The 16,057-nt window shown below is 41.4% G+C and overlaps 1 protein-coding gene across 38 annotated transcripts in view; it reads left to right on the top strand.

Moving 5' to 3' along the window:
- The window catches only part of LOC146967258 (ankyrin-3-like), a 167,762-nt gene that overhangs the window by 105,466 nt on the left and 46,239 nt on the right, over nucleotides 1-16,057 (top strand). For 19 of the 38 annotated variants that reach the window (XM_085762401.1, XM_085762437.1, XM_085762420.1 and 16 more), the window contains 11 exons: nucleotides 1,721-1,819; nucleotides 2,049-2,147; nucleotides 3,617-3,814; nucleotides 5,318-5,416; nucleotides 6,274-6,372; nucleotides 6,520-6,618; nucleotides 7,537-7,632; nucleotides 7,756-7,828; nucleotides 8,284-8,343; nucleotides 10,321-10,356; nucleotides 14,317-14,440. In XM_085762401.1, the coding sequence (XP_085618527.1) occupies nucleotides 1,721-1,819; nucleotides 2,049-2,147; nucleotides 3,617-3,814; nucleotides 5,318-5,416; nucleotides 6,274-6,372; nucleotides 6,520-6,618; nucleotides 7,537-7,632; nucleotides 7,756-7,828; nucleotides 8,284-8,343; nucleotides 10,321-10,356; nucleotides 14,317-14,440 (1,082 nt within the window). The remainder of the gene's footprint in view (nucleotides 1-1,720; nucleotides 1,820-2,048; nucleotides 2,148-3,616; nucleotides 3,815-5,317; nucleotides 5,417-6,273; nucleotides 6,373-6,519; nucleotides 6,619-7,536; nucleotides 7,633-7,755; nucleotides 7,829-8,283; nucleotides 8,344-10,320; nucleotides 10,357-14,316; nucleotides 14,441-16,057) is intronic. The other 19 variants (XM_085762432.1, XM_085762434.1, XM_085762433.1 and 16 more) reach the window with 4 other exon arrangements.

Below are 16,057 nucleotides of genomic sequence, written 5' to 3'. Positions count from 1 at the left end.
ATCTTATTAAAGTGAAGGTGGTAGCAGCAGAAAAACTACTTTTATATTCATAAAGTAGTAAAAAAGTGTTTATTATGCAGGTAAATTGCTCTTTTATTACTGTCAATCATGTTAATTAATGTGTGAAAAGCACTTTTATTCTAGTTAGAGCTCATTTTAACCACTTCGTGTTGATAGTTTACATAGATTTATGTACAACACATTGATTTACTTACTGAAAGTGGAATATTAAAGCTGCCCTGTGGAGTTTTGCACATTTGCGCCATCTGCCGTGTTTTTTTCGAGTACTGCAACAATAATAGTCAGCGTGCAAAAGTAGTGACGCTCCCGCACCGCGCAACATTTCCAACTGCGCATGCACTCTTTAAACTCTATGTCAATCGCGTCATTTCCTGGGCGACAGCGCGGTAATGTCGCTCCTCAGTGGCAATAGTGCTTCCAGGCAAACCAGAGACTGTTGTGTGGTGGAGATGCGTTTAATAATCATCCTAATAACTCGTTTGGCAGTGGCTGTAATGTGACGGACATTGGTTTATATGTAAAAACTCCACAGGACAGCTCTACTTATAAAGGAAAAATTACAGTTTCTTATTTCAGAAGCTTTTCATTAAACATCATCTGCAAAGTAACGATAAACCATATGTGATGGATAAAAAAAGGTTAAAAAGAACAGTATTTACACACTTGGCCATGTTCTTCTGCTAAACTTTAGCTGTTCCACCTCAAAGTTTGGATAAATCTCATTATGAGAGCTGTTTAAAATGTTGTAATGTGTTGTGTTTGAACGACCGGAGCCAAAGGGATTCGGGGGGGGAGGGGGCGGGGAAACCCCAGTTACTGTTGACTGTCTGCCAGTGGAAGAGCGGGGTCATAATGACACCGTTTGGATCGGTTTTTATTGAGCATTTCTGGTTTCAAAACACCGGGTTAAACTGCAGCGCCGTGTTTTATGGCCACAGATTTCAACACTGTGACATGATGATGATGATAATGTTATGATGGTGAAACAAAGGAAGCAACAGGACCCAGTTGTTGCTTAGATAGATAGATAGATAGATAGATAGATAGATAGATAGATAGATAGATAGATAGATAGATAGATAGATAGATAGATACATGTAGATAGTGTGTCAGGATCATAACAATCATTTCTAACTGGTGATGAGGTTCTGTTAGTGAGTCCTAGTTGAATCTTTCCTTCTCTGATTGTGCAACCTGATTGTTGCTGTAGAAAATTCATGGGCTTTGAAGCAGGACGACAGTCTGTCAGGTCCCACAGCAGCGCTATTAGTCACTGCTCTGGGCGCTTACACACACACACACACACACACACACACACACACACACACACACACACACACACACACACACACACACATACACACACACACACATGGACGTGTACAGCGAGTCAAGTCTTTCCTCTTTGAATCCGCAGCCTCAGATCTGTTTCGCCTCACAGCTGAAGAATCTGATGCAAAAACTGCACAACACACATCTCCACCTCCACATAACTGTGTTTCATCATCCTTCTCAGTAATCGCTTCGCCATGTTGTCATGACACAACGCTGCAGATGACTCAGTGTGAAGTGATCAAACACATATGGTTGTGTGGGGGGAGAATACATGTACATATATAAAAAAAACCAACAACATTTTAACAATTCAGATTAGATCTTGTGTTAATTTCCTTGTGTCTGTTGTTGTGTGTCTCTGCAGAAAGGCTTCACTCCTTTGCACGTTGCAGCAAAATACGGGAAGATCGAGGTCGCCAACCTGCTGCTGCAGAAAAGTGCTCCGCCTGACGCTGCAGGGAAGGTGTGTGTGTGTGTGTGTGTGTGTGTGTATGACAGAGGATGATTGTTCATGATAGACAAAAGAAGAGTGTGTGTGAGCAGCCACAGCCATAAACAACATGATACATGCAGGTCACACATGTGCACAGCGTTGCTTTGTTTCACGCAGCCAAAGCGTTTCACAGTATCCTCTCCTCTCTGCTGCACTGTTAGTGTATCACCGTCCTAACAATGCTCATGTGTGTGTTCAGAGTGGACTAACTCCACTGCATGTGGCAGCGCACTATGATAACCAGAAGGTGGCGCTGCTCCTGCTCAACCAGGGAGCCTCTCCGCATGCTGCAGCAAAGGTAAGAGTCAGTCAAAGTGTGTGTATGTGTCACTGTGCGTGTATGTGTGTGTGTGTGAAGGAGGTAAAATCAAATGTTCCTTAATGCATTAATGCACCAAAACCTCTCTGCCCATCTCTCCATCTCTCTCTCTTTCTCTCCATCTCTCTCTCTGGCTCGAGGTGAAAGCAGCCTGACCTAGATTCAGTCACCCACATGCAATTACACCGTGCTCTTTACCAGAGCCGGGGCGTCGTGATTGGCTGGTTTTTTAACAACATCTGTCCTGAGAGAGCTGCCACCGAAACTAGCAAAGCTCCACTGAACTTTAACTTCCCTCATAAAACATTCAATAAATTAGTGTTGTGTAGTCAAATACCTGCACGTTAACTGTAACATGATGAATCTGTAAAAGGTTTAAGGTTTAAAGTCGGATCCATCAGTCAAACCAAAAACAGCAGTAAAATAGGAAACTGGGTGATGTTGTTGAAATGAATTTTTTTTGCTGTTGGCAACAGGTTAAAGTAGCCTAACATAAAGACCAAGAAGAGTTTTGTCTTTTACTTTTTACACTTTTGCTTTTATTTTAACCGAAATTAAACAAACAAGATACAACACGGTGGATTTTGTTACCTTCAGATGAGCCAGGCTTAATGTCGCTCTCTCTATCTCTTAGTGCTATGCTAAGATAACTGATAACATCATTGACCAATTCCAGTCAACACTTTGGTTAAACAATTCCTCCAAAACAATGGTTTTATGAGAAAGTTTAAACATGATACAAACATTTTACTGTCAGTGTGATGTCATTATTTCTGTCCCTCGTGAATAAGCGTTTGTGTGGAAATCAGAGTAAAAAGATGCATCGAACATCCAGTACAGTAGGTCATTCAACAGCCCTTCAAAAGATTGAGTTATGCTTTAAAAGCAGTTTACCTAAATGTAAACAATGATAATAACAGGGCTCAAGTCTTAAGCCCATAGTTACTCTCTGACTCCATGGCAACTCTGTACAGGGCCCCCCTGTTTAAATCCCTCTAAATGATGGGAGCTGAGCTGGAGCTCCAAGACTCGGAGCGTTATTATCCTCAAAATAGAAGTGAGACCAAGAAAAATAACAGAAGCTACAAAATTCATGATTGGAAGTTCTTTCTTTTCTCCTTTCCCCATGTGATACATGATCACAATGTTACAGTCCAACTCCACTGATACATGATGTTATTAAATTATCATTTATCTGCTAATGCCTTCTGTCAAATGAGACATTTATTTCTATAACAGGATTATAATGACACTCAAAGTCTGTATGAATCCTTGTTATACATTTGCTTTTGGAGATGCACATAATAAATAGTACTTTTATTAATATGCTAATAAGTTTTAACTTCCGAAAGTGTTTTGTCTAATTGATTTCAGTTTTATCTTGGCTGTGTGCCAAGGAAAAAATAACACACAACAAACACACTTTTCTCTGTTTCGTCTGCGCCCAGAACGGCTACACGCCGCTCCACATCGCAGCCAAGAAGAATCAGATGGAGATAACGACCACTTTACTGGAGTACGGCGCCTCCACCAACACCGTGACGCGCCAGGGGATCACTCCTCTGCACCTCGCCGCGCAGGAGGGAAACGTGGACATCGTGACGCTGCTGCTGGCTCGAGACGCTCCCGTCAACACGGGCAACAAGGTACAAACCGCCGCTGTCGCTGCAGCAGCTGTTGTTGCTACTGTGTTGTTATTATAGCACCTACTGTTTAACATTAAAGAGACAACGAGGAGTTTGTATTTGGTTATAAAAAAGTCTCATATTAATGTGGATGAATCTACATCCATTTTCGATAAATACATTGTTTTGTCTTTATCGTTATTTTGTTATTATTATTTAGTGGTCGGCTTGCCCAGCATTTCCTACTGGCGGTTTCGCGGGTCATGGGAATTACGCCGCCAAATCGCCGATTATGGTCGTAACTACGACGGTATCTGATCGTCTTCGTAACTCTGACTTTCATTCTTGATCAATAAAAACATTCTTGGCAAATGTTTTGGCTTTCATCCGTCTTGCGCCAGTCCAAGAATTTCACCGTGTGCGCGGAGGCTCATTGGAAATGTAGTGTGAAAACACTTTGCTAATAGTCTACTTGCCAAAAATGAGTACCCGGAAATGTTGAGTACCCCAATGTTTTATGTTAGAAATATATAGTATGGGTCTCCAGTATTCAGAAACTGCCGGATGCTAACTTATATATATTGGGCAATTAGCACAATTGACATAATTAGCATAAATTACCATAGTTTCCTATATGGGCAATATTTCAGCAAAATTGACTTGGCTGATCTGGGCAATATTGGAGTGGTTTTAGGGGTTATTGATGATGCTGAATCCATTTCTGACATTTTCAAAATTCAAAATGGCTGTCTAAACCGGAAGGGACCAGATTGAAATCCATCAAAATCGGCCCACTGGCGGTTTAAATCTGGTCACTACCGGTTTAGACAGCCATTTTGAATTTTGAAAATATCAGAAATGGATTCAGCATCATCAATTACCCCTAAAACCACTCCAATATTGCCCAGATCAGCCAAGTCAATTTTGCGGAAATATTGCCCATATAGGAAACTATGGTAATTTATGCTAATTATGTAAATTGTGCTAATTGCCCAATATATATAAGTTAGCATCCGGCAGTTTCTGAATACTGGGGACCCATACTATATATTTCTAACATAAAACTTTAGGGTACTCAACATTTCCGGGTTCACAATGGGGCCCTATGGGCTGGCAAGTAGACTATAACTCCTCGTGGTCCCTTTAAGTAATATTTACAATGTGTTTATGTCTGCACTTTGTCTGTGCAAATTCTCATTTGTCCAGGTCAAAGGCATCTCTTGGTAATTGAATCAAGTCAACTGGACTTAGTTTTTGTCTTGTCTAGTCTACACGAACTGATGAAGCCACTTGGACAAGGGACGAAACGTCTTCAAGACAAAAACTAAGCCCAGTTGACTTGATTTGATCACCTCGGGATATGTCTGCACTATAGACATGTGTTTATGCACAGAGCCTTAGTTTTACTTAAATAATCCCAGTGTTTTAATCCAAAACTGTCTCTTGTCCTTCATCAAAATCATGAATAGATTATGTATTTTGGTAACACCATCCATAACTGTTTGTCTCCGTCTGTGTCCTCAGTCCGGTCTGACTCCGCTCCACCTGGCTGCCCAGGAGGATAAAGTCAACGTCGCCGAGGTCCTCGTCAACCACGGAGCAACTATAGACCCTGAGACAAAGGTAATGGAAACACCAGAGTGTCCACAGTCATTAATAAAATCTAATTTATTAGATTATTACTGTAAACTCACGTGTTCCAACTTGTTAAATGTGAAGATTTGCTGACATTTTCAGTTTTATATCATTGTAAGTTTCTTATCTCTTGGTTTTAGACACATACACGCGATACACAGCACAGTCCAGCTCAGATGATTTATTAGGACAAATAAATAGCATCGTGCATACAGTACTACAGAGCTGAGCAGAGTAATTAGATTTAATTATTAAACCTTGTTATCTGGTGACATGTACCGTCTTGTAATGAGCATAACGGAGACACCGCATGATGAAGATGATGATTTAATCACTTTGAATCTTTTCTGTCTGATGAAATTTCTATGAGTTTCTCTCAGATCCTCTGATAAAAGTATGTGATTGTTAAATATTTATGTCGACACTGTCAGATATCTGATCTTACTCTGATCAGCCCCAAACAAAGAGAAATGTTAATATACTAACTACATGATAAGAATCTGTGGAGGCTGAGCTGTGTCAGACCAAACTGCAGCAACAGCTGGACAGATGTGGCCCAGTAGACTCACAGTGGGTCACATGATGAATTAAAGGAGCTTTTTGTAGGTTTTACTAATGCTACGTAGCCAACATTAGCATTACAGCTGATTTAATGAGTTCAACCCTAATGTTTTGCTGCTTTTTGTAAGCAAAACTTAGAAATAGTCCTTTAAAAACATAAATAAAATACTCATAATAACATATAAAACACTGTAGCTATTCAATGTGGGTTGAATCACACTTAATTATGATGATGTTAATGGGTTTTTTAAATTAAAAACAACAATTATTATCTGCCTCATCAGCTGGGATACACTCCTCTTCATGTGGCCTGTCACTATGGCAACGTGAAAATGGTCAACTTCCTGCTGAAGAATCAGGCGAAGGTCAACGCTAAGACCAAGGTAACTTATTCTACAAGTTTGAATGTGTGGTGCGTTAATTTCCTTTACTGCACATACAGTATATATACTGTATATATATTTCCTTTTTCCGTGGGTGTGTGTCTGTGTTTGTGTTTGTTGTGTAACTGTGTTTTCTCGTCTCTGCAGAACGGCTACACACCTCTTCACCAGGCCTCACAGCAGGGACACACACACATCATCAACCTGCTGCTGCACCACGGAGCGTCGCCCAACGAACTCACCAATGTGAGTGCACACACACACACACACACACACACACACACACACACACACACACACACACAGACTCACAAAGATACAGTTTACTGCTATTTACAGTCGAGTGATATCAGTCAGATCAGTATCAGCCGGTGAGAACCGATTTGGAAGTGTGTCATTATTTTATTTTATTCACATTTTCCAAGAGTTTACTGCAGAGCTGCACTGAGGCCATTTGGAATATAAAAGTTATTTATTGTTAAATACTGTAGTTAAATTTTGAGCTTCCAATAGAGTGCCGAAGTGGAAGCAGGAAGTAACGTCGCCATGGAAGTGAACAGGAGTCAAAATTTTATTTCTTGATCCGATTGAATTGTGTCATGAGAAAAATATACGACCTTAACCTACTTAAAACATCACGTTTCATGCCAAAAAATCAGCAGTTTATCATAAAACGGTAACGGAAGAATGTATTTTGTGTGACTGACACGGGAAAGGGCGGCATTTGGTGTGTGACGTCACATACGCCACCTGTAGTCTTTCTGGTTACGGATTCTTCGGAATTTTATTTGACGAATAGTTTTACAACAAACTGCTGATTTCTCGGCATGAAATGCGATGTTTTAAACAGGTAGAGGTCATATTTTTTCTCATGGCACAATTCAATCGGATCACGAAAAAAAACTTTGACTCCCATTCACTTACATGGAGACTTTTTCCGAATTGAGGTCCCATGGCGACCGTTACTTCCTGCTTCCGCTTCGGCACTCTATAGAGATCAGTCACAAGTATTTGAACCATATTTGAGGGATTTTTGCAAAATAAAGTTTATTTATGTAGCTATGTACTCCCTAATAAATGTAAACTATGTACTGTATGTACTCCGTAATATCAGATTCACTTCCTGTGTTTGAAACTAATTGGTCACCTTTGTTTTTTTTCCAGAACGGGAACAGTGCTCTGTCCATCGCCAGGAGACTCGGCTACATCTCTGTAGTCGACACACTCAAAGTGGTGACGGAGGAAACTCTGGTCACTCAGGTGTGTGTGTGTGTGTGTGTGTGTGTGTATTTTTTTGTGTGTGTGTTATTACATACTGTACATATTCATATGTAGGTCAGGGATAACTCCTCCTAAATTAACAGCTCGTCTTCTGCTCCACAGACGGTGACGGAGAAGCACAAGATGAACGTCCCGGAGACCATGACCGAGGCGCTGGACGTGTCGGACGACGAAGGTGAGGAGTCACTTTAAACCAGCTCTGACCTGAGATCAGTCACTAAACCCCAAAAAAGAGAGCGATAGAGAGAGAGAGAGAGAGAACCTATAATCTCCCAGGTTGAGTCACATTTGGCATCTGATCTGATCCCAGTGCTCCTCGATGCCTCGGTGCCAAATTTTCCCTTTTGTTGTCAAGGAAACTGTTATTTTTGCTGCTTTTCCATCATTAACTTATTTCATTATTTTGTTTCATCATTTTATATTTTACTCTCAATCACGACTATGATTTAAACCTTTATTTCCAAACAGTTTAACAATGATATAAAAGATATAATTACCTACATTAATCACATGAGGGTTTTCAGTTCGTTCTTTGTGTTCGGTTTTGTTATAGATGTGATTTTCCATTTTCTTTGATTTGCTTTTTTTTTTGTTTTTCCTCTCTAACCCTCTCCTCCATCCCAATCACAGTCCATAAAGCCAATGTCCCCGAAATGCTCACAGAGGATTATTTCTCTGATGTGGAAGAAGGTATTTTTCATTTTTTTCTTTCTTAATTTTGTTCATCCTCACTTCTTTTTGCATGTCAAAATCTTTGTTCTGTATGTCATTTTCCATCTCTAGTTTCTCTTTCATTTAAAGGGATAGTTCAACATTTTGGCAAATTGGCCCATTGCCATAATCCCTATAGTTTTAGCAGTGGGTTCGTTACCTTTAATTGTCGGTGCAAGCTATTTTTAGAACAGCGGAGCAGAACAGATTTGTTTTAGAGGTAAATACAGAGACTGCTTGCCGAAAAACTGTCCCTGAAGGCAAAGCACATCAGCGGTTTTGCATGAATTTCCCTCTAAAACAACTCTCGTAACGTTCTGTTATTATCTCATAGCGTGGTGAATGTGCAGGTCACAACTTGTCCACCAGAGCGTTTTGGAGTTGTTGGATTGTGTATTTGATGAGTTTGATGAGGGAAACCAAGAAATCCCATTAGCCTCCGTAGCGTAGCTCTGAGCAGCTCGCGGCTCTGCTCCGCCATTCTAAAAACAGCTTGCACCGATAATTAAAGGTAATGAACCTACTGCTATGACTATAGGGATTATGGCAATGGGCCAATTTGCCAAAATGTTGAACTATCCCTTTAAGCTTATTACAGTGACGTCAAGATTTATGTGAGTTAATTTCATTGCAGCAGTAAAATATCGCAGCAGCTTTTAAATCATAGCCGCTTCTCTTCTGCTGTAGGTTATTTGTTCTATGCGCTGCCTTCACTGCACTCGAGGTTTCTTGCTCTTTCCGTCTCTCTGTCTGTAGAGCCTCCTGTATTGTCATGCATCGAAATGCAGGGGATATGTGCCTCTCCGCTGGTTGCCATGCCAACTGTCTGCATATGGCGTCGTGTAGCGTGTAACACATTTCTTTTCACCCCTGCGGAGGCTAGAGTGCGCACACACTTGATCCTTTGTGTTCGGAGGCTTGTTGGTGACACTTCTATTGTAGTTTCACGCATTCGGGCCAAAGCAAACATGGTGTCAGCTGCTGGAGTGTGTGTGTGTGAGAGAGCGTGTGTGTGTGTGTGTGTGTGTGTGTACTGTATGTGTGTGTTTTGTCCTGGTCTGACTCAAAGGTGGCTGAATTTGAACTTTTCACCGACTGCAGCCACAGAGGAAGGGGGGAAAAAGGCGAGAAAATTGATATATTGAGGTTTTTCAGTCAATAGTTTGTTTTATTTTCACAGGGCTCGTCGTGCCCTCCGGTGGTGTGTGCGTTGATGGTAAAGAACGGCAGGCTTTCATTTTATTTAGGCCGTCACATGCTTCCTCTTAGTGTCTGAACATCAGCAGCCTGTAAATTAAAACAACTGAGATGCGGTGCAGACAGATATCATGAGATAACCAGGTGTAGCATAGGTTAAAATGGTCAAAGACACATAAATACAACATATACAGTTGAAATGCTGTGTAAAATGTAAATAAAAACAACATATTTTATTCGAAACAGAGCATAAACAACATATCAGATGTTGGAACTGCGACATTTTACCATTTCATGAAAAATATTGGCTCATTTTGAATTTGATGGCAGCAACACATCTCGAAAAAAGGAGGAACAAAAGGCTGGAAAAGTTAGTGGCACTAATGAAAATACAACCGTAGAAGCAGTTTGTAGCTAATTAGGTTAACTGGCAACAGGTCAGGAACGTAAGTGGCTGTAAAAGGAGTGTTTCAGAAGAAAAGAGCTTCACCAATCTGTGGAAAAATTGAATATCCCACTATTTACAGTCTTCATCAGAAGATTGGAAGAATCTTGGGAAATCTCTGTGAGCAAAGGACAGAAATGAACATTTTACAGAGCATCCGAACGTTTTTTAGTGTCAGGGTTGTAAATACAGATCAGTATAGGAAAAGACCTGCTGATGTGGATTTAAAGGTGACGTGGATGGATCCAGGAGAAGCTGCAAACATCCCTGTATAAATGGTTGAAGGTGTTTTTTGTTTTGTTTTGTTTAAACAGAAATGGATGCTGGAAATATCTGCATCAGCTATTCCTGTAAGTTCAAGAGAAAGAAAGAAAAAACATGGTGATGTCACTGCAACTAACTCTAACCAGTCTGAAGTGGCACAGCTAAACCGACGGAGCTTAACGCCGCTGCGTGTGTGCGTGTGCGAGTTTCATGTGTGTGTTCACGTGCATGTCGGCCGTCGTCGAGTTGTTGTTTGTGTTGTGGAGCCGTTAGTCGAGTGTCCATCTTTAATTTCTGAGCTAAAAATACACCAGGTGTAACTCTAGGCTCATGTACACACAGTCACATACCAAACAGCAATGATTAACATCTCCAATAACACACACACACACACACACACACACACACACACACACAGGCCATGATCTAAATCTGGATGGCACACCCACACACACACGCACACACACACCCTGTGAAGCCTTTTTAAACCAGTGTCGGCTTCATAAATGATCCGTCCACAGTTTCAAAGTGAATGAATATTTCAGTATAAAAGCTGATTCACTGCTTTGTTCTCACTAATGCAGCTTCTTCTCTTAATTCACTCTCTTGCTTGCTCGACCACCGCTTCTCCCTCTCTCTGAGGAGGCGGGGCCAACTTTGAGTGACGTGTGTGCAGAACAGCAACCGACCAATCCTGTGTCATGGCTGCACCTTTAGCTGTAGAGGATGAGCTTTTTTTTTTTAAATGCACCCATTTTAGCACTGAAGGTGTCAGAGTTAGAGGTTGGTTGAGGCAGCAAAATCGTCATTTTTGTTCAAAAACGGTTTTATTATGAATTTGTAGTAGTATGGATGATACGATACGATACAAAACGAATTACTTTATTAATCACCAAAGGTAATTTAATTTGATGATGCCTTAAATGCAGCAGGCAGGGCAGTGAAAAGGTTTAACTAACCATGTATTCATTCATTTGCACAGTTAAAAATCATATTGCTTAAAAAAGAGATTCATTTTAAGAAGTTGATCCAAAAAAATCATACATATAATGCAAATTTAGACAACTGGACAACTCCCATCAGCCACCTGTGCTCCAATATAGTACTGTATGTACTTGTAGAGTATCAGCCAACTTCTCTCGCTCTTCATCATTTCAATGCTCTACAGTGATTGGTTGGTGGTATGTAGACATGAGTTACTGTAGCTGGAGTCGGTCCCACGATTCACCCTGGACAGGTCATGCAACATGCAACCTTCACTCTCTTGCTGTGAGGTGACGGTGCTAACCACTGTACCACCGTACCGCCACGCTACAGTATAACCAGCAATGTGCTAAAATCAGCTGTTAACAAACGATGCAATGTTGAGCCGACATTTTGGATCGTGCACATCTAAAACTTTCTTGTTGCTTAGACACACTGGAAACTTTCCCCAAACTTTTCTTTATTCATTTGTTTTTTATTTATCCGGGAGGAACAAACAGCGATCAGGATTAGGTACATAAAATGTCACACTTCCACTTTAATCAATCGAGCACATTCTCCTCAGTAGTCAATCATCTTATACTTCAACTATACAGTATAATTAGACACTTAAAGCAATTCTGGCCTCTGTAACTATATATTATTTAAAGAGAACATCAGTCTCTCCCTCTTTCCTGAACAGTCAGGAACCTGCCCAGTCAATGATAATAGCAGCTGTTACACAGAGGCAATACAACGACAAGCAGACAACAGATAACTGTTGCAGACGGGGTCGTTTTTATATAAAATCCTTATTAGATGGATGAAACACAAACTGTCTGACATGTGCGTTGACTCACAGACGCAGCTGGAGGAGTGAGTGGAAAACACAGAGATCAAGAGGGAGGAGGAGGAGGAGGATGAGGTTATTTGTATGCAAAGAATTTGTAGTATTTAGTAGATGGAGAGACAAAATGGGCAGACAGACAGGTAGAGCGAGGAGGAGGAGGAGAATAAAAGCAGAAGTGAAAGAGGAAGAAAGCGTGCAAACAAAACAAAAACCTGCACACAAACAAACCATAAAATATAAAGTTGCGGTGAGGATACACAGGTGTGGTGGTAGAGTTCAGATGTTAGACAACTTGGTCTGAGTCACACACCCACTTACTATTTCTGTCCTGCAGTGAGATCTAGGTGTCTGTGCAGAAACTCTCTCTCACTCACACACACACACACACACACACACACACACACACACACACACACACTCACTCATGTACACACACACACACAGAGTGGATAATCCTAGAGCAGGGTGGGTAGGCGGGAGAAAGCCGATCTGTTTGTGTGAGCGCCGGGCTGTGAAAGAGAGATAGACAGTGAGTGCATGCAGGAGGAGAGCGTCACCGAGCTGAAGGGAGGTTACAGAGTCACACACACACACACACACAGAGAGATAGAGAGAGAGAGAGAGAGAGAGAAGTTTTAGTTCGGGGTGAAAAAATCCTGCAAAGTGGACGAGCGGCTGAATGAAGTGCTTTAAAGCAGGAGGTGAGTTTTTTGTTTTTTAACGCGCTGGGATCCCGGAGAACCGGACTGGAATGTGGCCAGATGGGGTCGGTAAAGTGTGTGAGTGTGTGAGAGTGAAAGAGAGAAAGTTTAATAGGGGGGAGGGTTTTGCTGTAGCAGTGGGGGGTGAGGCGACAGGGAGGGTGAGTGGCTGAGTGGGTGGGTGTGGGGGGGTCTCCAGTGCTTTGTGGTGGCTGGAATGCCTTCCTTTTCTTTCCCCTTGGTTTCTCCGCCTGCATGCACTTGCTTCCCCTCTCCCCCTCTTTTTAACTCCTCCTCTCCTCTCCTCACCTCCTTCTCTCTGTGGTCACCAGTTCATCAGTAGGTTAGGATCTACAGTACAGTACAGTTCAAAGGAGGGGAATAACATGCTGCTGCTGTGAGGCCTTGAACGTATGTTTTCAGCTCTTTAACCTCTTGATTTGCCTGCACTGCAAAAACTCACAAATATTTGTCTTCTTTCTTGTCAAAATGTCTCATTTTTAGTCAAAGCTAATCTCTTTCCCCTTAAAATAAGGCTCATCACCTAAAAAATAACTTGTTTTTAGATCATTCTCACTTGTTTCAAACTAATTTTCAATTGAAATAAATAGAAAAATCTGCCAGTGAAAGCAAGTGTTTTGTGCTTGTAATAAGAATGAAAAACTTGCTCCACTGTCAGGTTTTTCTACTTATTTCAAGTGAAAATATGCTTGAAAGAAGTAAAAAGTGTCTAAAAAACAAGCTACTTTTTATGTGATGAGTCTTATTTTGAGTATAATGAGATTTGTTTTGACTAGAAATGACATTTTGACTAGATATACTGTAAGACAAATATTCTTGGTAAGATATTTGAGTTTTTGCAGTGTGCTGAGCAAGGTTTTTATTCACCTTAACTGTAGAATACTGTGAAACCTGCTCCAAAGCTACATTAGCTCAACTTTTTTGTGCATATATAAAGCTTTTAACTCACTAAATTAACCTGTTATTGACAGCAGCACTGTTTTTGTTTGTTTGCTTGCACCCTTTACCGATCACTGTTTGACTGAGACAAAAAAGAAAGAAAAAAAGCTTTTAGTGACAGGAGGCTTTTGTTTGTGTGTGTGTGTGTGTGTGTGTTTGTTGGAGCAACGCTGAACTGGAAAACGGCCTCTGGGCAGAGGCTGAATTGATCCGTCTGTCTAAAAAAGAGCCGCTCTGTAACGGTCCGTGTGGACGACAACAAGAAGAGACGCTCACTGGAGCCATTCATAGAAATCTCCCATTTTCACTGCCAGCGTTGGACGTTAAGTCTGCAGCCACAGCTAAATGTGGAGGATCTCAGATGAAGGAAGGATATCTGGATTGCGCAAGCGAACGTGGACAGTGATTATTGAGATTGAGGGAGGGGGAGAAGAGTATTACTCATTCATTCTCTCCGTAGTTTCCCTACTAGGAAGTTTTTTTTGTTTTTTTTTACGGTCTCATTCCCTGGAAAGACGACTCGTTGTTGTAACCACTCCTCACCTCGGCCCTGTGTGTCTCCAACCCCTCAGGTGACGATGCAATGACGGGGGACACAGACAAATATCTGGCCCCCCAGGACCTGCGGGAGCTCGGGGACGACTCGCTCCCTCAGGAGGGCTACATGGGCTTCAGCGTCGGTGCACGGTCACAGAGGTAAGACGCACTGTGTTTTACAACCCAGTCATAGCCTACATCAGTGTTATGACTGTTACCTGTATGTGTTTGTTAATTTATTATCAGTCGTTATGACATAAATTACAGCTCTCAGTGACTTATAAAGGCCTAATCACACCAGGTTAGTTGTTTCTAAAGGCTCACAGTGATGAAGGTTGTTTATCTACTGTATTTATTGGATTGTTTGTAAGTTTTGCTGTCGCTTCAGAGCCAGCATTAGCATTGACAGCTGTTGACTTACATATCACACAATGAACTGTCTCCAGTGGTTAAAAACAACCTCCTTGTTTTGCTTTTATTTCTATCATTTCTTCCACTTTCACAAGTTAGCATGCTAAGTACCTAGCTCTGCTCGCCCCATCATTTTCCGATAGCGAGTCAGCACCGAAGAACTACAGTAGCACTTTGAAGTTTTTTGGCAAAACTGACTCATGCAAACAGCTGGTAATGCCAATGCCTGCTATGTAGCAAAAGCAAAACTTGCAAGTAGCTTTTTTAACAGGGACACTTTACATTAATTACAATAATATGTTAGCTACAAGTCCCTGGACAGATATTAAGATAGGCTACTGTATAAGTAAATGCAGTAACAATAAACCTTAGGTTAAAGGTCTGGAAACAACATTATCTATAACATTAGCCACAGGACTAATCTTTCGTGAGTTAGCATGCATGTTAGCTCAGATAATGTGCAGGGATCGAAAGTTGATCGTTCCACAATAAACATTAAAGGAGCTTGATACAGAGTGCAGACTTCACTTCTTTTTCTCTAAGTTAATTTTGTTTGTTGGTCCTGCACCTGTAGTGTGTTTGGATGTGCGTGCTCTACTCCACTTTTGTGAGCTCAGATAATGTGCACAGAACACAGAAAGAAGCTCAAGACAGCTAATGTGACTGATTAGCATTAACATATTTCCAGCTGGCTACCAAGTCATCCTTGTGTAATCAACAAATACAAACCACACACAACATGTTTGACAAAGTGTGTGGCCACTTCCTGGTGTGACTAGACTTTAAAGCGCTGATTAATAGGTTGCAGGATTTTGCATCAAAATGTCAAATTGTGGTGTTTTTTTTTAATGGTTAGCATGTGATATTCCCTCTGTAGTCCCCTTTGTGTTGATTGTTGATTACAGCTGATGTAAGCGATACACTGACGTTACAGCATGTGGAAGAGTCTTTGTCAAAACTCCAAGAAACGCAGTGATTTTCTTGATAGTGTGCGATCAATACGGTGACAGGGTTAGACTGTGGGCACATGAGCTATTAGTCTGCAACAGCACAAGAAGTCTTGTGAAAGCTCATGATCTAAAAAACTGTTTTCCTACACACACACACAGACACACACACATTCACAAAGAGCTGCCAGAGCAGAAACAGCAGAAGAAATGAGAAGGCGGTGTGGCCTTTACTGTCTCCTGACCACACACTGACGGCCCCCTCCCTCTCCTCACCAGTGGGAGGTCAGGGTTCGCTCACTGTAGCTGTTGAACTTGTTGCTCGCACGAAAATATTGACACTTGTGCAACACGCTGAAGAGGGAGGGGATATTGAATATCTGAGGAGTGACATACGCGGACGCTGAGCCACAGGAAA

The sequence above is a fragment of the Trachurus japonicus genome, chromosome 19, assembly GCF_045865225.1.
Source record: "Trachurus japonicus isolate A0001 chromosome 19, Traja_1.0".
In the NCBI taxonomy this organism is placed as follows: domain Eukaryota; kingdom Metazoa; phylum Chordata; class Actinopteri; order Carangiformes; family Carangidae; genus Trachurus; species Trachurus japonicus.
Note: the sequence above shows the minus strand (reverse complement) of the source record. Positions and strands in the feature narration are given on the sequence as shown.